General features: G+C 38.8%; 1 protein-coding gene across 1 annotated transcript; it reads left to right on the top strand.

Annotated features, from left to right (window-relative positions):
• Nucleotides 1-461: 461 nt before the first annotated feature.
• On the top strand, nucleotides 462-10,624 carry si:dkey-245n4.2 (uncharacterized). Its single transcript, XM_007258312.4, has 5 exons — nucleotides 462-1,165; nucleotides 2,501-2,980; nucleotides 4,415-4,534; nucleotides 6,313-6,403; nucleotides 8,140-10,624. Exons 1-5 carry the CDS (start codon nucleotides 1,108-1,110, stop codon nucleotides 8,345-8,347), a joined length of 957 nt encoding a protein of 318 aa, XP_007258374.3. The 5' UTR covers nucleotides 462-1,107; the 3' UTR covers nucleotides 8,348-10,624.
• Nucleotides 10,625-22,410: the final 11,786 nt, after the last annotated feature.

Raw genomic sequence — 22,410 nt, forward strand, 5'->3', positions numbered from 1 at the left:
CATCCAAACTGAAGAAAAACATGGAACTATTCAGTAAACAAATTCTTTAAGACATGAAGGTCTGTCAATCTAAAAAATTCAAGAACTTTGAACTTGAAGAAGACAATCAAAAGCGTTATGATGGAACTTCATAAGGAAAGGAAGACCAAGAGTTACCAGCCTCAGAAACTGCAAGTTAACAGAACCCCCTAAATACTAGTAATTTGGTTTGTTTAACACTTTTAAATTACTACATGATTCCTTAGTAGTCTAGATGACTTCAGTATTCATTTATAATGTAGGAAAAAAGAAAAATAACATTGAATTCGTTGGGTTGGCCACATTGTGTATATAAGGGAGGAACTTTTGAATGTTGACTGATGCTGTTGTAGTTGTTGTTGAGCATGCTGGCCTGAAGCTGGCGCTGTGTTGCCCCTGTGTTTAGTTTAGTGGCGCAGAACGCACTTCACACATGAGCTAACTGTATTATCTTCGGTTATTCATCATATTAATTCGCTTTTTATGGATCTACACTCCGTCCATTCGAGTTAAACCTTTCTAAACCTTTTAAAGCTCGTGTGTTTGTGTAGACTGCAGTAGCTGAACTACTCTAGCGTGCTGTTCATTTGTATTTACAACCACTTAGTTTTGTTGTGGTAAAAACTGGCATTCCCAAACCAGCCCCTCTCTGTCCTTCACCCCCTCACACACACTGAGGCTACTTTACTGCCCTCCATTATCTCTTCTTAATTAGTATTCTCCACTTACTCGTTCTGCATTTTTGCTTGCCACCAGCTATAAATCGCATAATCTTCCTTTGAGAGGAGTGTTTTGTTGAAGTTAGCTAACTAGCTTGGTTTAGCTGTTGAGGAAATTATTTTTTTCTGGCTACGGGCTGAGGTGAACACTAGCTCTGGTTTTACTACAGCGTTTACTGCAGAAACAGGAGAGGTTATCAGGCGTGGTGGTGATTATTTTGCAGCGAAAACATATCTAACTAGCAGGCTGGGGTTTTGGTCGAGGCTTTGCTTGAAACTTCACGGTGGGTTAAGGGAGAGTTCCCCCAGAGACTCTCCTCAGAGTCGGGCTCAGGCTGACCGCCACCCCGCTGCTGCTGCTGCTGCTGTTATGGAGGGAAGAGGGACGAGCTTCTGCGCTCTAACACTCGCCGCACTTCTGCTTCAAGGTAAACAAAACAGTCTTTACGCGTTAATAAATACATATCTGATACAATACATTAATAAAAAGCTAAATTGAGACAAATAATACAGTGAACTCGCAGTGAATTACCTGTCTTGCTGAGCTCTGCGCGTATTAGTTGTTTAGGCAGTGAAGACTATTGTTACACAGGTGCATCTAAACCAAAAAAATGGAATATCATTGAAAAAAGTTACTTTATTTCAGTAATTCAGTTCGAAATGAGAAACTCATATAGATGTATTACACACAGAATTATCTATTTTAAGCGTTTATTTCTTTGATTTTTGATGATGGCTTACAGCCAATAAAAAAGAAAGAAATCAATGTGTCTCAGAAAAATAGATTATTATAGACGACCAATTGGTACTTTTGGCAGCGTGGGCAGTCCTGCCAGTGTGCCAAGTCCTGCTGGAAAATGAAAACCGCATCTTCATAAAAGTTGGAGACACTGGATAATCATTGTAGCGCATGACTATTATTTTATTTTATTATTTTTTTTTCACATTTATACATTTTAAAATAACATTAAATAAACCAATAGATTTGTTGAAACTAACGAATATTTTTTTTTAAATATTTAATATAAAAGTTGCATGTAAGGTTGAAGGGGGCTGCTTGTGGATGTTGTCATGTTTATGATAAATCCAACCAAAATATGTACCATTTTTTATTGTGCAGGTTATCATTGATGAAATTGTCCCAGCTTAGCGTTGTTAATGATTACTGTTGATAACAATGCATTATTTCGAAGTTTACACAGCCAAACATCATATAAACATGTCCACAGATAGGTGACAAAGTTGGAAAGTACTGTGTGTACAGTTGTTTTAATGATCCACGAATAGATAGAAGTGATAATAAATTGGATAAAGCTGCTGCTTTTACTGTTAATGTGCTATGCTGTCATCTTGGATCCTGGACTTGCATTTGCGAGGCTCTCACAACTTTTTAAGTAAGAAATCTTATTTGTAAATGAGACATTGTGTCAAACATAAGGTATCTCTCTATGCAGATGATCTGTTACTATTTATTTCTAAGCTAACAAACTATATAATGTGTATTTATTGATGTGTCACGCTTGGCTTGATTCAGGTGGGTTTTTTTCGGGGGGGATTTTGATCTAGATTTTTTTCCTTGTAGAAAATCAATAAACAAATGATTGAAAGGAAATCTGACTTGTTGGTAAGTTCTATTTGAAATTTCTGAGTTTAAAGTGAAGGCATTAGTATTACTGTGACCAACAGAGAACCTGAATTAGTGTTAGAATTAAACAAGGCTGCCCTAATTAGCTCAGAGGGTCTGTGATTTTTTCCTTTTTTAGAGGTGGCAGGGTTGAGCTTGAGAAACGAGCAGTCGGGAAAGTGTGTGCAGATACAGGACAGCCAAGATCACGGAACCATCAGCCTGGAGGAGTGCAAACCAGGCTCAGCTCTGCAGGAGTGGCGCTGGAGCTCAGAGAGACAAACCCTCAGAAACCCAAAGACAGGCAAATGCTTGACTGCCGTGCAGATCCAGGAGCAAGAGCTCATCAGGCTGCGGGCCTGCAGACCCGAGGAGGAGGAAGGCCAGGCCTGGAGCTGTTCAAAGAAGGGCCACCTGACCCTCCATGGTAAAGGCTTCCACCTGAGTGCACATCTGGACTCTTCCAGTGTGTTTCTGTCAGCGGAGCGAGGGAGAAGCAGCAAGTGGAGGACGCTAAATAAGCAGATTGTTTGTGAGGAAGAGGAGGCAGAAGCAGAGGGCACACCTGAACCTGAGAAACCAGTCCCCCGAATCATTGCCAAAATTCGCTTTTGGCAGCGTAAGATCATGTTTGGGAGTCTTTTATGCCGTACTAAACCGGACAGTACCTCATGCTTTCTTCTCTTCTAGAAAATAACCTATAATCATTTTGTTCTTGTTCTAGAGTCTTGACAGATCTTAGAATTGTTAATATGGAATAGTAATAATTCACTTGTCACTAACATCATGAACTCATCATCTGTTCACCCATAAATCTGAGCTTCTTAACCTAGTAATAAATGATTTTAAATGATCGTGTTTTCTTCACAAAATGTGCAGAGAATAAAAAAATGTCTTTTCATTGCATTTAAACCACAAAAGCGGTAAAGTGTAGGCGAAAACATGAGGCTTGGTAGATCAGCAAAGCTGCTGTTTTCTGTGTTGAGCAACACATAATTACATTCTGGGGAGGTGCATGTAAGGCTACGGTATAGGCATAGGGCATAGGCGTAGGGTACCCACATAGATTACTCACCTTTGTTTCAGACATGACTGGGTGCCTTCCTGCCACAGAATCCTGCCTCAGTAGGCTGCATGTCTTACATTTCAGACACTGCAACCTTTGCATCAACACTTCTCTGCAAATCAACATTTTTTTGTACTTACACATCTGAAAAACAAAGACAGAGCCTCTCTCACTGTAAAAGATTATTTGCAAGCTATGTATAAAATCTTGAAGTCCTCAGTGCAGGCCCAAGAATCATTATTAATTAACACAAGGTAAAATAGGTTATTGAAGTTTGGAAAACAATTCTCTTGCAAAAAAAGATTTCACCAGATAAAGCGCTGCCACTATGAGCGGGAGGTTGCAGGTTCGAACCCCCGCTCATGCAGTTTGCCATCAAGCTGCCGGCGCTCAGAGGGAGCACAGTTGGCTCTGCTCCCTTCGGGTGGGTAGATGGCGCTCTTTCCCCACATCACTAAAGGGTGATGTCCACAGCACAGGGTGTCTGTGAGCTGATGTACCGGAACCGAGGTGTTGCGCTTTACTCCAAGCGCGCTGTGATGCTACTCAGCAATGCTGCATCAGCAGCAGCTTGAACATGTATCGGAGGAAGCATGTGTTAGTATTCACCCTCCTGATGTGTTGGGGCATTACTAGTGATAGGCTGAGTGGGTTGGGTAAAAAAAAATTAAAAGAAAAAGCAATTTCACCAGCTCTATTCTTGCCAGTTGCACAGTGAAAAAGGTTAAGAACCCCAGTCCTAGAGTGTCTTCATTGGGAATGTTACTGATCACCGTTTGCTGTATTGCTGTCTAGCGTACTATCAATAATATCAGTAAAATACACTTCTTTCACAGCTTTCTGATAACTAACCCTATTATTTGAAAGGTCCCTTTAAATAGAAGTTATTGTTTGTGTTAATCTTACCATATGCTAGCGATGCAGCTAATGAAGATGGGTTGAATTGGTTGAACAACACTGCTGTGCTGTCTGTTTCCTTTTGTTTAGCTCCAGTAAATCACGACCCTCCTCCATTCAAGCCCACCCAGCCAGCTCAAATCTCTTCTGCACCCCCAGAGACAAATAGCAGCATGGACGCCTCCCTGAATCAGTTCAGCTTGGAGTATGGTGGGTGTGCATAACATTCACATACATACATTCTGCATAACAAGGGGCTGTCTGCTTATTTTATTAATCTGTTTACGTGTTTAGCTGTAGGCCCTGCAGGAGTTTACTATTAACTGTAAAATGAAAACAGTGATAACATTGTTGTTCTGTATTTAATTAGAGGGAGGAAAGGAAAGTTGTCAGGTGAGTTGCCAGGTTATGTTCACACGGGGGCAGCAGAGGATAGAAAAGAAGCCTTTGAGGAGACAGCTGCGTCTAAAACACAAGAAATGCTTACTTGATGACTTGATGCCTTGCTTCCCACACTTTTTTACAAAAAGGGTAGTGTAGTGATAAATGCCTCTGTATCTGAACCAAAAGTACGTCTTGAATTTGTCAAGTGTTTTTATTAGCTGTTGTTTTTTTTGCCCAGTAAAATATAAGGGTAGATTACCATTCTTGGATGACTGGGTGACATGACTGGGTGTCTTCCTGCCTCAGAATCCTGAGTACACAACATGTTTAAGATTTAGGCACAAATTACATCAGTGTGTCCACAGATATTTAAAAAGTCTAGATATTAAATTAATTTAGCTGAAAAAAAAATGCTTTAATTGGTCTTAAAATGTCTTAAATCTATCTCCTAACAGTCCTAAAAGTGTGACAGAAAGTAAAAACAAATTCAAGTGTACAGTTACATTTTTGTTGTGCATAACTGTTCATTTATGTTTGTTTAAAATATTGCTTTGTTGGATATTACAGAAATGGCTGTCTGTAAACCTAATATTGGTGGTGTGTGCTTTTGCCATTTTGTTGTTGTGAAAGTGGTCTAATTTTGTTTCTGAGTGATATTAAAAAGTCTTAAGGTAAATATTCCTATACCTGCCTGTATACCTACATGTTTTCCCAGACAGTCAAGACAAGATAATACATTGTAAATTCAGTTGTTCAGCTTTTAAAACATTTTAAGATTACATTTCTATCCATTAGACCAGGATATGGGCAAGTCCAGACGTGTTTAATGGACCTGGTATCTACTTTTAAAGCCAAAATCATTCTAATCTTTTTTGTTCTGTTTTGTTGTAGCAGAGGCACTATTAACAGACATGATTCTCAGCTGCTGTAGTGACAAAGTTTTAGAAGGTAAAATAGAGGTGTAGAGTAGTGTGCACTTTCTTCTGCAGCGTAGCATGACACAGGGCTTTTAAATCTCATACATTGGGCGTGAGACACGCATTTCAGCCAGTTCACACACTCACATGCCATCCCCTTCCACACCCTTGTGCTTTCACTGTTTTATAGCATTGTTACAGACAGCATTATGCAACCCTCCTGTTCTTTGTGCCTGTCTTTAAAAAAACACTGTCGTAGTCAGTATTCATTTGTGACCTTTCGTGGTAAACAAAACAAAAAGGAGCTTATTTTAAACCAGTTATCAAGTGTCAACAAATGCATGTTTAGAGTTATCCAGAAGGGGGTGCTCAAAGCACAATGTTAATTTACAGCAATGACTGCAATTAAGAAATCCAGAGTAATAAATTGGAGTAACTGTTCATGGAAGGATTCTTCTTGAATTTAGAGCACTGTTGTGAGGATTTGATTGGATTCAGTGATAAGAGTGTTAGTTAGTTGTTCAGCTTAATAAAAAAAATATCTCCTGCGTGAAATTCATGTTTGTTCCTACCATAACCTTCATCAGAAACATTCTAGCTTTCTCAGGACCAGTCATGTCATTTAAACATGTACTGTAAATGTAAAGTAATGAGGTTCAGTCCTAACATATTTATGTGTTTTACCAGGGTTAGGATGGAAGGTAACCATGCTGGTTCTAAGCTCACTTGCTCTCCTTCTTGGAACGGTCATCCTCATCCTCAACGTCTACCAAAACAGGTAATCTAAAAAAATTAAGTATTCTCCACATGGCTGTTTGTTTTGAGATGTGCAGATGTGTGTTTTGTTGGCAGTGTGCCTGTTATGATGTAGACCACACAAAGCCTTGAAGCCACACTGGAACCCCAGATGTGAACAGGCTTGTGGTTCCATGCTGGTCTGGGATTTATTCTCATGGAATGGGTTGGGCACACTGGTCCAGCTTAAAAAGTCACTGACCAGAGTCTGCTACGTTTCACCGCTTGCAGCTGCCATTCCTGTACCCACACAATGAAACCCAGGAGCATTATGCACCATGTTATCAGGCCCAAGTTATCCAGAATTGGCTCAAAAAGCTTTCAGCAGAGTACAGAGGAATATTGTGGCCTAAATGTTTGCCTGATTTGAGCCCAATTGAGCATTTATGAGATGTGGTGAAGATAGGTCCATTCCCACCCAAATGTCTGCACCATTCTTCAGTCCACTTGTGTAATTGATGACAGCCTAGACGATCTTACTAAAATAATATCATAATATTTCAGAGTATTTTTACAATAATAACATTTTTGGCGATATGAAGAAAAAAAAAAACAACAGAATAACAGTCATGCATATCCAGTAACAGTAACTTACCAAGACATAATTATCTAAAACTAATATCACATAAGTATTACAATAATATAACAAAATAAATAGTAATAAAATTAATGTAATGTAAAAAAACAATCTGAATTGCAGGATATTTAGTGCATGCATGTAAACAGCCAATATAAATAATTATTGAAAAAAATATCCTTATCACTATTATCATGATATGTATTTTTAAAATCATAATAATACTGTGTTACAATATTTTTTGTATGACGCCATATGGCACACACTTAGGTCTTACACAATAAAAGTTACTGTCCCATGACTTTTGGAATGTCAGTATTCAGCAGTATTAGGCATGTACATCATTAACTTCCTGAGACCCGGACTTTTGCTTGGTGTGCATTTTAAAATTTCTCCCTGCTGTTTAGAAATAGTAGGAACTAACAAAAAGACACAACTTTGTCTTTGTACAGGAAGTCGTTTTTGCAACAACAAAAAAAATATGGGGGCAGTAGTTTAATTTAATAATTGAAAAGGATCCTTGCCATTTGCAATCAGAAGGACACAATTAGTTCAAAAACTGTTGCTTCTAAAGTAGTAGACTGAGCTACAGAACAAGTACACTGTATACTTTTCAGTAAAACCTCAGCTTAGCTTAGCTTAGCTTTCTACACCAAATTAATAAACTAGTTTTAAACATAAATAATTGAATTTTTATCTGGTCCAAGTTTCTGTCTGGGCTGGCTATAGAAACCTTTGACTGGAATTTCAGCCATTAATAATGCTATTTCTGCCTTATTTTCATTTAATGGATTGTAACGTTGTCATGTGACCACTAGATGGTACGGACAGTGTCTGTATATAAGGCAAAGGGTCAAAGTTAAAAAAAAAATAAGTATCATTGTGCAGAGAAGCAGAAATGTAATGTCCCCGTTTGAGGATGCAGGAACTTAAGAGGTCAACTTGCATGTCATTAAATTAAACATTCTGTGTCCAGAGTGGCTGCTATTTTGAGCTGTTGAGTCGACCTCCTTTAGTTTATACATGTCCGAAACCACATAACTGATATCTGATTGACCTAGATATGCAGATTGCATGCTGATAAATGGTTCTTTTATGCTTGAATTACTTTTTAAGTGCTTAATTTTTCTTCTTGCTTTAAGGAGGAGGAAAACTGTGGTGGTTCTAAAGTCATACTCCTCAAAGGAAACCATCAGCCAGCCCGGATCACCGGTTCCAAGTGAGAGAGCACCTCTGACCAAACACCCCATGAGACCACCCAGATCCCCGTCCATTCAGCGCGGTGAGATCCTCGTTGAGTGGAAGGATGGCACAGTCACTCCGCTGTTCGATACTTACCTGACCTCCTAAAACATAACATAACTAACAAAACATTAACTGCTGTGTAACGGTGTAAACGGTGTGTAACGGTATGTTGTAGGCCTGGTTCTGCTGTTTCTCTGAAACCTGATACAGTCTTTCTACTTTCTTTTTGTTTCTCCTGTGTCAGTTTTCTGTTCGGTATGCAGAGCATTTTTATTTGTGCTTTACTTTTTCTACTTTGCACGGGTGGATGCTCAATAGAGAGTGGCTTTGCAAATGATGGCTCCACATGCAGGGGCCACGAAATGCTGTAAACAACCACACAAAGCGCCTGCTTTAAAACGGCTGTGCTCCACACCCTTAAGTAGCACCACATGAACAGCAGTGGTGCCAGTCGAAACCATGGGCTGCTTTCAACACGCTCAAATCGATGTCAGTCAATGTGTGGGTGGGTCCGCAAATGTGTGTATTTCACTCCCAAAGGAGTGGACTGAGCTACAGAACACAGAAGTACACTGTTTACATTTCAGTAAAACCGCAAAAAGCTTAGAGACATAATGCCTAAGTAACAAATGAGAGCACTTACAGAGGACATGCTGTTATTTGTGGTTTAGAAACAAATGGAGTCAGGATATAATAGCACACATTTTCAACAACATCAAAAAAAAAAAAAGGAAACTGTTCAAGTTATTTGTGACCTAAATAAATACTATAAGCCCACCTCTTATCTATTTCAGTGTTTTTAAAAGTCTGTTTTGTTAGCATGTTTGTGCAGACATGTTTGAGCAAGAATCGTAATGTACTAAACCATCCAGGTAAACCAGTCAGAGTTTAATGTATAGAGACATTTGTACCTGTGCTAGTCGCAACCTGCAATAATATTACATTACATAATCACAAACAAGGTGGTGCCGTGTTTGAGGGTGGGGTAGCTGCTCTGTCTAGGAGTGAGCAAGCACATGTATTCACATGAACGCATCTCATCCACTAGACCAAGAAAACCGTGATGAGACAAACACTGTAAATTTTGTTGTGTCTCAATTACCTATTATAAACAACTACCAAGTTACTGTAATATCTCAAATGAGAAAACAGTTGGAACAGAATAGAAAATATAATGAAAAAAAAAATGTTTAATATCTCTTACATTAACTGACAGGATGAAATTTTCAAGATATTTCATGTTTTGTCTGGGTAACTTCTTTCATACCTCCATTCTATGGGGAATGCACCAATATGGGAATTCTTACAACATGCAGACCAATCAGAGTGCTTCATTTTCACCTAACCACCATGCTCTACCCTGCCCTGCCTCACCTAGCTCTTTGATTCCGTGTGTCTGGTTAGCAAGTATAATAATTCAGCAAGCAAATTATCAAGCCATCTGCTACTTTCATCCACGCTTCATTTTCCTCCAAATTGTCAACGCTGCGTCGCTGTGCTAAAGTCTCTCAGGGGCTCACTCTTACTCGCTCACTCTCTTACTTGTTGGGTGTTATTTGTACTCATAAAATTGTTTTAAGGTTGGCAGATCTGCACATGCACATACCCGCTGATTCAAATGCAAATATACACATACAAAACATTAGACATTCAATATAATGTTAAAAAAATAAATAAAAAATAACTTAAATCTACGGATTTTAAACTAGCACATACAGCGTTGGCCAATTATAATAGTGTGGTCAGCGTCACTCAAACACAATAAACACACAATAAATACATAAGTAATAAGTATCGGATTAAAATATAGGCCATATCAGCCAAAGTCAATGATTCTAAAATAAATAAATAATAATTTCAGTATTATTGTGCATCACTTAATACCCGTATTTCAAACCTGCATCACATTTCAGAAAATGTTAAAATATTTCCCTTTTTAATACTGCCATTCCTTCTTACAATACTTAAGAGACATGTGGCACAAAGGATGCCAAGCGCTGAAGTGATGTAGGTCTTTTTTTGTGTAATTCATATGCAAACTTTAGATGTGCACAAGTATGCGTCATTGTTGTCACATAAAAATTCTCAGGTACCCTCTTCTTCTGCAGCCATGCCTTTGTAAAGTGTGCAGCATGTGGTCATGCGTTGTTTCGCAAAAAAAAATTTGCAAAAGTTTTTTTGTCTTGTTTAAATCATTTTCTCATTAATTTGTTACAAACTGGAGATACTTTGATTATCTTTCCTACTCAGAAATGCGTACTGTGGAGTCTGTTTTGGCACTAAATCCTTTAGAATGGATTTATATTTAAAAAATTTAATTAAGCTGACTAGACAAAATGTGAAATATCTTACTGCATGCATTGAAATGAAAGTCAAAGTAAATATAAGAACAGAGAATCCTATATATAGACTTTTTTTCTCTAAAATGCAAACTTTACAGGAAAATGAAAAAAAAAAAAACCCTTCTTAATTTTTCCATAGAAATTGAATTTAATTAAAGTATGGCTGTCAGGTTAAAAATGCGGAACATGGCAAAAATGGGGTGTAACATAGTGTTTCTGTTATTATGCACGCGACCCTGTCAAACTGTATTAAAAACAAATTTAATACTGTTCTTACATTTCAATTGTTAAATTATTTAATCCGTTTAATAGTATTAGAAGTGAAACTGTTGCCAGTGTTCATTGGAATGGGGATGTTGGATATGTGAAAAGTGCCATATGGTTATTAGCCTAGAACACACTAAGAAATGTAAGTACAGATTTGTACTTAAAAGAGTACAAAGCTTGTCGCTGGGGCTGTACCTTATATTGAGGTACAAAAAAGTACCTTTCAGTGAAAGTCCTTTTTTGTACCCATGGTTTTTGTGGCAGTAAAGATTATAAAAATTATAAACATCATCATCAACTAAACATGGCTCAAAAACTTGATGATCCAAAATTGTCTGGCTTTTAAATAAAAAATGTGCAATTAAAATATATATTGTTTATCAGTGCAGTGATACAGAATACTGAATGTACCCTTTGGCTGGTTAAATGGTACAAATCTGTACTTATTGCTGTTAGAAATGACTTTGTACCCTGTAAAGACCAATATTGTTCCTTTGAGGGTACAATTATAAAGAGTGTACCTTTGAGTACAAAAAAGTACTCATATCGTACCTCTGTTTTTTAGAGTGAAGTGAGACCTTCTATCTGGCCACAAATAAGCATAACTGAACTGAGAGCACCTGTATGTATTTAGTTGGAGTGCGTAACATTACATAACGCCACATAACATCACATTACCTCATCACCTACATGCAAATAAACCTGCTTTATCAACCAACATAGCTCCTAAACAAGTATAAGAGCTGTGGTGCAAACTACTATCTCCTTTTTCTCCCTTGTTAAACTTGGTAGACTTAGGTATGATAGGCTGCATTGTACAGTACCTGTATTGAAAGTATATTGAAAGTGGGAACTGGATTGGAACTGGAACAAAATATGTTTAACTTTTTGTATCTTTAGTATTAAGAATAATTTACTTGTATCAAGTGTGAATTAACATGTTAACTTTGTTAAAAACCTATATAAGATGTATGAATATTTTATTAATGTTGTATACATTTAAAACTAGTTCATATCCAGAAATTTAAGCAAAATACGTTTACGTAACAGAGCTCTACCATATTGTCAGAGCATTTTAATAAATAAACTTTGACTAATACACGAAAGGTGTGCTGATATTTTGAGCTGTGTTTTGTTTCTGTCTCCATGCCTTGGTGGATCAGACAGCAGCAAGTTGAAACCTGCCTCTAACCCTTCAGAGCAGAATCCTCTGATTCCCCAGGCTATTACTTGTGTTTCCAGAGAGCATAACAGTGCTACAACAGGAGAGAACCATATAAAGGTAGACACACAGGCTGTACTCGGAGAAAGCTGTGTGTCGTGAAGATGCAAGTCCCGACAAAGCCACAGCTTTCTATGCAGAATCGTTTGCAGGTGTGCGTGAGAGTAGAACGCTGCCGACAGAAACCTGTTTTGCTGCAAAATTCTTCAACCTGGATGATGAGATAACAAAGAAACTCGCAGATAGCTTCATAACTTGCATAATGGAAAATTAAACATTGTAGCATGGAAGGACATACCCGGATAAAAAAAAAAAAAAAAAAAAGTCTATTTTTGAAAATATTGTTGTTCATGCAGGAACTTGCAAGAGCATGCTAACCCTGCATGGGGCAATAGTACACCATGAAAAAGAAAGAAAACGCAATACTCTACACTACAAGTAACAGTTGTTAACCTCACGCCTGCAATGCGTTTGGTGATGTAAGGCTTGTATAAAGATGCTCGGTCATGGAAACCCAATCCACTAAGCTCTTTACTCTCTACTGTTCTTGAAATAATCTAAAGGCTACCTGATGTTTAGAGGTTCCTTAGTGATTGATTTCAGAATGTTGGTGATCTCTGCACACTATGCTCCTCAATATTCGCTGACTCCACTGTTATTTTACATATTTTATTCCCAGTAGCTTCCACTGTGTTATAATATCACTGACAGTTGGCTGTGGAATATTTATTTAGTAGTGAGGAAATGTCTTGACTGCACAGGTGCTGGATCCTCTCACAGTACCTCTCTGGAATTCACTGAGCTCCTGAGAGCGGCGCATTCTTTCACTAATGTTTGTAGAAGCAGTCTGCAGGACTAGATGCTTGGTTTTATACACCTGTGGCTATGAATGTTGTTGAAACACATAAATTCACTGATTTGGATGGGTGAATAAATATTTATATAGCAATATAATGCAAGTTGCAGTCTAAAATAGAATGCTATCTGGATTTTGACACGCACAAAAAGTGACTTCGGTAGTTGAATATATAAGGAGTATAGTATTTGCCCAACCACACAATAACACTGACAACAGAATATTTTAAAATCTCCAACCTTGAGAACATTTTCAAGTTCAGGCTCAGCTTTTCTGTGTGGATCACTTAAAAAATGTACAAAGATGTGTGGCTGGGGCATAAGCCTTCATTCATAGACTTCAATTACACCTGGTCACTTTTTACATGTTGAGTATCAGTATTGGTAAAGAAAGGCTCGGTATATTAGCATCACAGGGTTAGCGTTCCCTGGCATCACTACCACAGTGTTAGCATCGCAACTGTGCTAGTAGAGGTGGGGATCTGTAGGACCATTTGATTCAGAAACAGTGTACTGCAGTCATGGAAATGCACGATCTGGTTATTTTTCTGCTGGACAGGTAATCACTAAGCTTCAGTGAGGTTGCTAATGCAGTAGAGACAAGCCTTTCGGACATTGAAATATATATATTTTCACTGATCAGCTACAGAGTAAGGCTAATTATCGCTTGCCACCGCGTGTCAATCTGGCAACCCATGTGAGCTACGCGCCTGTGTCAGTGTTCGGAAATTGTACTCTTGTAGTCATTTCACTCACTCGCTAACATTTACTATTGCTTGTTCTTTTAAGCTTGAGTCCTTCACCAGTTAGGGTCACATGAAGTTTAAAGGGTTTACATTTTACTGATTAATACATATTAATTTGATCTTGGATTTATTGGTTTAGTAAAGGTGATCCATGGTTAACAAATCTATTTATAGTCTGGAATTATGCTTAATCTAGGTTTCGGCAACTGATTCACCTCATTTGCATGTTGTTGTATTTACAAGTGATGATATGATGAAAATAGTATCATATACCAGTCAATCATAAAGTGACTGTGTTGCGAAACTGTACTGATCCCGCACCATAAATCAATCTGTTGTGGCAGTTGTTGCTTCCCTGAGGAACTTATTTTAATTAATATCATAAAAAAGTACAAACAACATCTCAGACTAATGTCTCCGAGTAACCCCGGGGGAAATGCTGCTAACAGCCAGCTAATCCTTTATCTACTTCTGACTTCGAGAGAACTGAGGGGCACTGAGTGCAGATTGTGATGTACCGACCTAAATGCAGATGTGCTGGCTTACACTATTATCTGTCCAGATAAGAAAACATCTCCACCCAAGGATGTCTCCACCCATGCTCTTGTGCTGCTTGGGCCCTTGTCTTGTTAGTGGCCCTCAGTTCCGGATGTATATCTGCTGTAGTATCCTGCTCTGATTCATAGAATACATCTTCCTGGGAGGTATTAGCACGTTTTGCAGAGGAACTCAGGTTGTGGCCTTCAGGAGCTTTTCTTGGCATGTTAGCTCCTGTAGATAGCCAGAAGGAATGGGAAAAATGCTAATTATGAAAAGAACTTTACTTTCTGTTGCTGATTGGTGGTTTATTTAAACCAGAACAAACATCTGATAACTCTTGCCTTCAATTAGGCCTGTGCTTCAAAATAAGTGCAGCAGGGAGATGTGACCGCAGCCAAAGCCCAAGTGAGGAAATTGTTTGTTTCAAAACAATACTAATTTGAGGATCCGGCACAAGAGGCCAGTAATTGACCAAGCACACGTTTTTTCAGATCTTCAGGGAGCTGAGAGGAAGTGTTTATTATGGAGGAAAACATTTTTGACATTTTAGGGTGTGGAGACACCCTTACACACATTTCATTCTATATTTTGTATCACGCATCCCAGGATACGCAACACACCACAGACCTAAATTTAAAAAACATCATTTAGGGAGCTGAAACTCCTGGAAGGCTTAATGATGCCTAGCACCTCTGCATGCTACTACTTTACCATGCAAGTTTGTAATATGATGTAGAAGAAAAAAACATTAAATAGACAAACTATTATTTGCATATCTGTGGTACAAAATGACTGCAACCTTGCAATATACTATATATGCATTCTATTGAGTGTATATATATATATATATATATATATATATATATATATATATATATATATTATATATATATATATATATATATATATAATATCTATTGAGTATTTACCTATCCAGAAAATTGAATTTACGTGTTCCAATCACTTCCATCATGGCCACAGGTGTATAAAAACAATGAAATATGTATGTAGGCTGCTTCTACAAACATTAGTGAAAGACTGGGTCACTCTGGGTCACACAGGAGTCCAGATGTGAAATTTCCTCACTACTAAATATTCCACAGCCAACTGTCAGTAAAACAACAAAATAGATTGATGATTGGGAACAACAGCAAATCTGCCACAAAGTGGTATGCAACGTAAAATGACAGAGCAGGGTTAGAGGATGCTAAAGCATGTAGTCCACTTATGCCTGGTTCCAGTTTTTCGTTGATCAGAGAGAAAAACTATCAGAGGCAAATCGGGGATTACTTGGCATTCGCTCAGTTGTGTAGCGTGAACTACTAAAAGACGCTCGCTGACCTGTCGCCGACTGATCGCAGATGAGTCGCAGACGCCCAGGAAATATTCAACATGCTAAATATCTGGCTCAGTCGGTGACAGGGAGTCAGGATCAGCGGCTACATACAGCCAATGGGATCACAGAAAGAGAGAACCACGGGTCCAAAACACATCTCCTGCTTTACCAGAGCCGCTTATGCAGAGTCTAACCACTTTCTGTCCCCCCAAAAAAATAATGTAGTGTGAACTTTATTTGGCATTAGGTTAGCAACTTTCTGCAGAGTCAATTACTACAGACCACCAAACTTTATGTGGCCTCCGTTGCACAAGTCTGGATTTGGTGGTTGCCAGGTGAAGAGTACTTGTCTGACTGCATTGTGCCAAGTGTAAAGTTTGGTGGAGGGGGGATTGGCCATTTAGTTAGAGTTGGGCTAGGCCATTTAGTTCCAGTGAAAGGAACTCCTAATGCTTCAGCATACCTTACGAATTCAGACAATTTCATGCTCTCAAATGGGGGATCAGTTTGGGAGTGGCTGCTTTCGTTTCCAACATGTCCCTACCATAAAGACATTTATGAAGCAAGTCCTCAACCCAATAGAGTGGGAGGAATTAGAGCAGTTACTGTCAGCCAGGTCTTCTCAACTGACGTCTTACTTTACAAAAGCACGCCTGGAGGAATGGTCAAAAATCCCTACAAACACATTCCTTATCCTTGTGAACTTCCCAGAAAGAAACTTTGGGATGTGTTGGAGAAGACCAAAGTTAAAAGCAGTCCAACCATATATTAGAGTGTGACCTTTGTATTTTGGCCAGGCAGTGCATTTGTATGTAATTCTATTCTTCTGGCAGCCTTCACACAGTATTGCTGCAAATAAGAACAGAAACAAGCTTTTTTTTGAATTACCATCTGTCCTATCAGGTTTGCATTTGCATGCATGTGCACACTAAGAAAACCTAGAAATGGAAATGAGAGTAAGCATAAATTCATGTGCTAAGAAATCTGATTGCTCAGCTAAAAACAGCTCTCTTTATTAGATTTCTATACCCTAATCGTAAAAATCGAAGAAATTGAATCCTGCTGTTTATTTGACCTTTTGATCAACTCAGATTATAACAAATTATCTTTATTATTGTTATTATTGTGAATGGCGGGGCTGGTTAAAAATGGTTATTATTATCCAGTTCGAACCCCAGCTCATGCAGCTTTGCCATCAAGCTGCCGGCGTTAGAGGGAGCAAAAATTGGCCCTGCTCCCTCTGGGTGGGTAGATGGCGCTCTTTCCCCACATCACTCCTATGGTGATGTCTGCAGCACAGGGCGTCTATGAGCTGATGTACAAGAGCCGAGCTGCTGTGCTTTCCTCCAAGCGCGCTGGCTGCTCGGCAATGCTGCATCGGCAGCAGCTCGAAAAGAAGCGGTGGCTAACTTCACATGTATCGGAGGAAGCATGTGTTAGTCTTCACCATCCTGGTGTGTTGAGGTATCACTAGTGATAGGGGGAGTCCTAATGAGTGGGTTGGGTAACTGGCCGTGTAAATTGGGGAGAAAATGGGAAAAATTAGAAATAAAATTATAAAAAAAAAGGTTATTATTGGTTTTAAATAGTTGCTGTAGAGTTGAATTAAAATTCAAATCTAACACATAAATCACATTTTAAGCTGCACAGTTATGCCACTATTCATCTGCTTCAGCTGAAATTGGACTTTTCTTCTGTGTATCCAGTCTTTTTATTCTTCCGATCCATGCATGTTCAAGCCGGCTGGCTATCTGATAAGGAAATGGCCTCTCTCCACCCAAAACTAGCTCATATTGTTTTGCCTCCACAATTAAAGTAAGACAAACAAACCTTTCAACAGCTCGTCAAGCTTTTTTGGGGATGTTTTGCAAATGAGACCCATGAGAATAGAAAAGACGACTGCAGCAGTGTCCGAGCAGCTGAACGTAAATGTTTAGCTAAAAGATTCTGACAGATCGTAACTTTAGAGGTTACCAACCTCCATCGGAAGGTAATGGAAAAAAATTTGAGAATTTCTGCCAGAAAAAGAAGAGTATCCACCCAGAGACAAAATGATGAAAAGGGTTTTACAGCCTGGCATCCACCGCCTTTGGAAAAGACTCCTAAGACTTTACCTCAGCGCAGATTTCCAGAGTTCTGCTCTTTCACATATGGCCAGCATATGGCTGACCACCTCCCTCTAGGTGAACAGGCCTAGAAAAGCCTTCACATATTAGAGTTTACTACCGGAGGACGAACCACTAAAACACCTTTTATGGAGCAGAGCAGGAAACAGCACAGAACTGATTAAAAGCTGGGTAATCACAAGCTTTAGACGTGTTTTCTGTAGCTCCAGCAGAAAAGCACATCATGACACCTCCTGATGCCAGACAGAGCACATCTGTTTAGGAGTCCAAAAGAATGAGGCTCTGGACCAAGATAACTCGATTCAGCCCAGGCCGTTACGGGAAAGAAATAAAATAGTCATAAATCTAACATTTCGTGACCTATGTACAACCTTGGAGGTAAATATTAGAATTGAATGCAATGCAGACTTTCAATTTGAGCAACTTAAACTGTTAAGACACCGCCAAGCACGAAAAAGAGCAGAGAAAATCAAGACAAGTTGCAAAGCTAGTTGGAGTGGGAAAACAAGGGATGAAAAAATGACAAACAGCTGAGTGCAGGTCACTATGGCTGTGGGCTAGATTTTGATGAAGTGTAATACGTTTAGGACACTGCTATGGCTTGGGCATGTGAGTGGAAATGAATGGGAGGAAAGAGGATAAAAGCTGCAGGTCAGTATGGCTATGTATTAGAGACATGCCTTGATAGCGTATAATGAGTTTAGTGACTGTCAAGACACAGAAACTCTATGACTTGGGCATGTGTGCGAAAATGAATGGAAGTGAATTGGAACAAGGGATTAAAAAAAGGCAAACAGATGAGTGCGGGTCAGTATGGCTGTGAGTTAGATCTTGGGACCTGTCCTGATGAAGTGTAATAAGTTTAGTGACTGTCAGAACACTGAAACTCTATGGCTTGGATGTGTGTGTAAAAATGAATAGGATTGAATGAGAGGAAAGAAGATAAACAAAAGACAAGCAGATGAGTGCAGGTCAGCGCTGGATGTGGATTAAAGATTGAGGACCTGAAGTGTGTTCACGCAAATTTCTGCCATACTGCTATCTTAGCAAAGGAAAAATGACTTAAAAACCTAGACAGATGTCAAGAGTCAGACGTTCATTGCTATCTTGGCAACACAGGTGTGCCGTGTGCACTCAGCATGTGAACATTCCCACTAATTACACAGCAGCACTGTGCAAAACAAACTTTTACATCAACAATAAACAGAATACAGAATAAAGTAACATTGTTAATGATCAGGTCAGTTTCAAAGTCAGAGGGCTCCTGGCTCTTAAGGGAATGTAACACATGCAGAATTATTAATTCATAAACAATTTTTTTTCATGTCTTTGATATCAATTTACAATGTAGAAAATAATAAAATAAAGAAATAAAAAGAAAAACACTGAATAAGGGCGTTTTCACACCTGTAGTTCGTTTCTTTGGTCTGAATCAGTTGATGAGTTAGTTTAGTTGGAGTGTTTTTCTCCATTTGTTTGGTTTGGTTTCACACAGACATAAATGTAAAAGCAGCAAAACATAAACCAAGCGAGCATGCTGTGTCCTCTGATTGGCCAGAGCTGTCTGGCGTGAGAGTAACTATAATTATACGAAAAAAGTAAAAATAGCGAGAAGATTCTGTGTTCCAGCACGAATATCTGTGCTTTAACACTGAACGCTGAAACGCTGCACTTTCAAACACAGTGTTTAGACGTGCAGCACAAATGTACACAGAGTAAACCGAGTCACACGACTGTGAGAAGTGAACGCCGCACAGACTGCACATGCATGGACACAGCGTTTGTTCACAACTGTGGTAACCAGCGTTATCTGGCTAATATATCAGTTTAAACTGCGCCTTATCAGCAGTTTAGCTCAAATAAATTGACCATATTTAATAGCTGGGTCGGATCAAGACCAGATTACGTTCTCACCAAAGCAAACCGCTTAAGGGCGTTTTCACACCTGTAGTTCGTTTCTCTGGTCCGAATCAGTTAATGAGTTCGTTTACTTGGAGCGTTTTCTCGCTCTGTTCGGTCTGGTTTCACATAGGCACAAATGTAAACGCACCAAAATGCGCATCAATAAAGCACGCGAGCAGCCTGTGTCCTCTGATTGGTCAGAGCTGTCTGACATGGGAGTACGTTAAATATAAATATATGAAAAAGGTAAATACAGCGAGAAGATTTTGTGTTCCTGCGCAAATGTCTGTGCTTTAACACTGAACGCTGAAACGCTGCACTTTCAAACACAGCGTTTCTATGTGCAGCGCAGATTTATACATAATAAACAGAGTCACGCGGCTGTGAGCAGTGAATGCAGCGCAGACGGCGCGTGCATGGACACTGTTCGTTCACAGCTGTGGTAATTAGCGTTATCTTGCTAACTGTGCTTGCTTTATCAGCAGTTTAGCTCAAATAAATGGCTTATATTTAATAGCTGGATCCGATCAAGACCGGATCACGTTCTCACCACAAGCGAACCGCTCCGGAGTTCGTTTGGTACCGGACCGAGACCACCTCCTCTTGCTGGTCTCGGTCCGGTTCTTTTGATCCGCACCCGAGTGCGATTACTGTTTTCACACCTGCTTAATCGCACCGCACTAAAGTTACAAACGGACCAGAGTTCATTTTAACCGGACCAAATAGTGCTGGTGTGAAAACGCCCTAAGAAGGTGTGTCCAAACTTTTGACTGGTACCGGTACCTGGTATCTGCTGTCTGACAAAACATCAACATTTCAGCTTTTATTTCCAGGTTTTTACATCTGGATCTGATACACAGTTCAGAAAATAGCACCTTTTATCTTAAACAACCCCTTTTGTGAGAAAAAGTATTGGAACAGCTGAAATTAAAACAGATTGAACTGAATAAGACTTAATATTTAGCTGCAAATCATTTGCTTGCAATAATTGCAATCACTTCTATGACATTCTTATTTTGAGCTGCTTTTCCATGCATATATTTTATTGTATCACATTTTCAATGTTCCTTATCATTGAAAACAACAGGAGGGTTAAAGTAACACTTAACCCAGCCCTGAATTCAAGTGGGTTGTTGGGTAGACCTGCAGACTTAAATGCATCATTAGTATTTCCTTAGCAATGCTACATTCTTGGTAGTTTTGTCATCCAAATTCATTACTGTCCTCGATATTCTCAATATACTTTGCTACACTATTGCGCATGGACCCAATAATTGCAGCTCAATGGTATTGGCAATGGGATTAGCTTTGTTTGCTAAGAAAAAGATGGAAATATAAAATATTTCACTGTCCTGAATCACCACTGTCGGTTGAAAGCTTTAGTTTTAGTGCCAAATCCACAAAGCCTAGCCTGCTATTTTCAGCGTGTGTGTTCTTTATAAGGGTTTTCTGAGCTTTAATAAAAACATTTTTTATTAAGGTGTAATATTACCTACACAACAGCAGAATACTCGCGCACAAACTCCCACAATAACCTGGATTTTCACACCTCATTACAGTCAATTCATCTGGCATTTTCCAAGCCTTACTTAAGATAAAGTTAAGGTGAAACACATGTCCACAGACATCGACACAGCTGGCAAGGCATGGAGATATAGATTGGAGGCTGGATATATTAAAGTCTCTTGAGCAAGTCAGATAACAAAGAGTTTTATTACAGAAGCAGTAATCGTGTGAGGCTCTTCTCCTTATGTCTACTGTAAATGATACATAATCTCTGTGCTGGAAATTCAGAAAATAGAAGATAAAAAGATGTAGCAGCAGTATGAGTCAAGTACCCTGTTAAAAGAAAGCATTGTTAGAATTTTAAGGTTTTAAAAAAGGTTTGTTCCTTAAATCTTAAATCATCTTATGGGATTACGCCAAATTTTTGAATTGAAGAACCCCAAAATGTTCCTCAACATAAACCATTTATAGTATATTGAAGATGCTTGTCATGAAGTTGTTCTGATACTGCAATACTGATAGCTTCTATCTGCCACTTCTATCTGCCGCTGACCATATTTTTTGCACCATAAGGTGCACCGGATTATAAGGTACACTATCAATAAACCTTTAATTTTTGGTCTATTTTCATACATAAGGTGCACAGGATTATAAATTGCATTATGCGACACTGGTAAGGAACAGGTGTGTTGCCATTTCGCCGCTGGGTGGTAAGACCTGTTTATCTACACAGATTTCTCTCCTGAAAGCTGTTTATTTGGGTGAGTAAAGCACTTCTGTTTATGTACAGTAAGCTTAGATTTCCAGATTTCCACTAAGGCTGGGTGCAGCAGCATTAGCAGTAGTAGCTTACTGCTAGCAGTTTTAATTTCACAAAAAGATACCAAACAAACACACTGAGACCCACAAGAGGAGGTCATGGTCAGGTTCCAAACAAATTCTGCAGTGGTTCTTTTATAATCTGACCTTGATTTGACCAGCTATCAAATATACTCCTCATATTTGAGCTGAATGGCTTTTCAGTTGCAGTTTATCCTGGTTTATTGCTCACATAATTACTACAACTACCGTATTTTACAGACTATAAGGTGCACTGTATTATAAGGCGCACTATCAATGAACGTATATATTATTATTTATTATTTATCTATTTTCATACATAAGGTGCCTTTTAGGTGACAATAGTAAGGAACAAGGTTGTCGACATGTTTCCCTTCTAATGGGAAAGCTGGGAAAGCGCCAGCTTCATTAATTAAACAAATCTGTAATTCTTAAAAAAATATGTTCTTTCAAATTCAAATGAGAGCTGGATGTTAAACAAAGATT

This window comes from Astyanax mexicanus, chromosome 22 (genome assembly GCF_023375975.1).
Source record: "Astyanax mexicanus isolate ESR-SI-001 chromosome 22, AstMex3_surface, whole genome shotgun sequence".
NCBI classification, from domain to species: Eukaryota; Metazoa; Chordata; class Actinopteri; order Characiformes; family Acestrorhamphidae; genus Astyanax; species Astyanax mexicanus.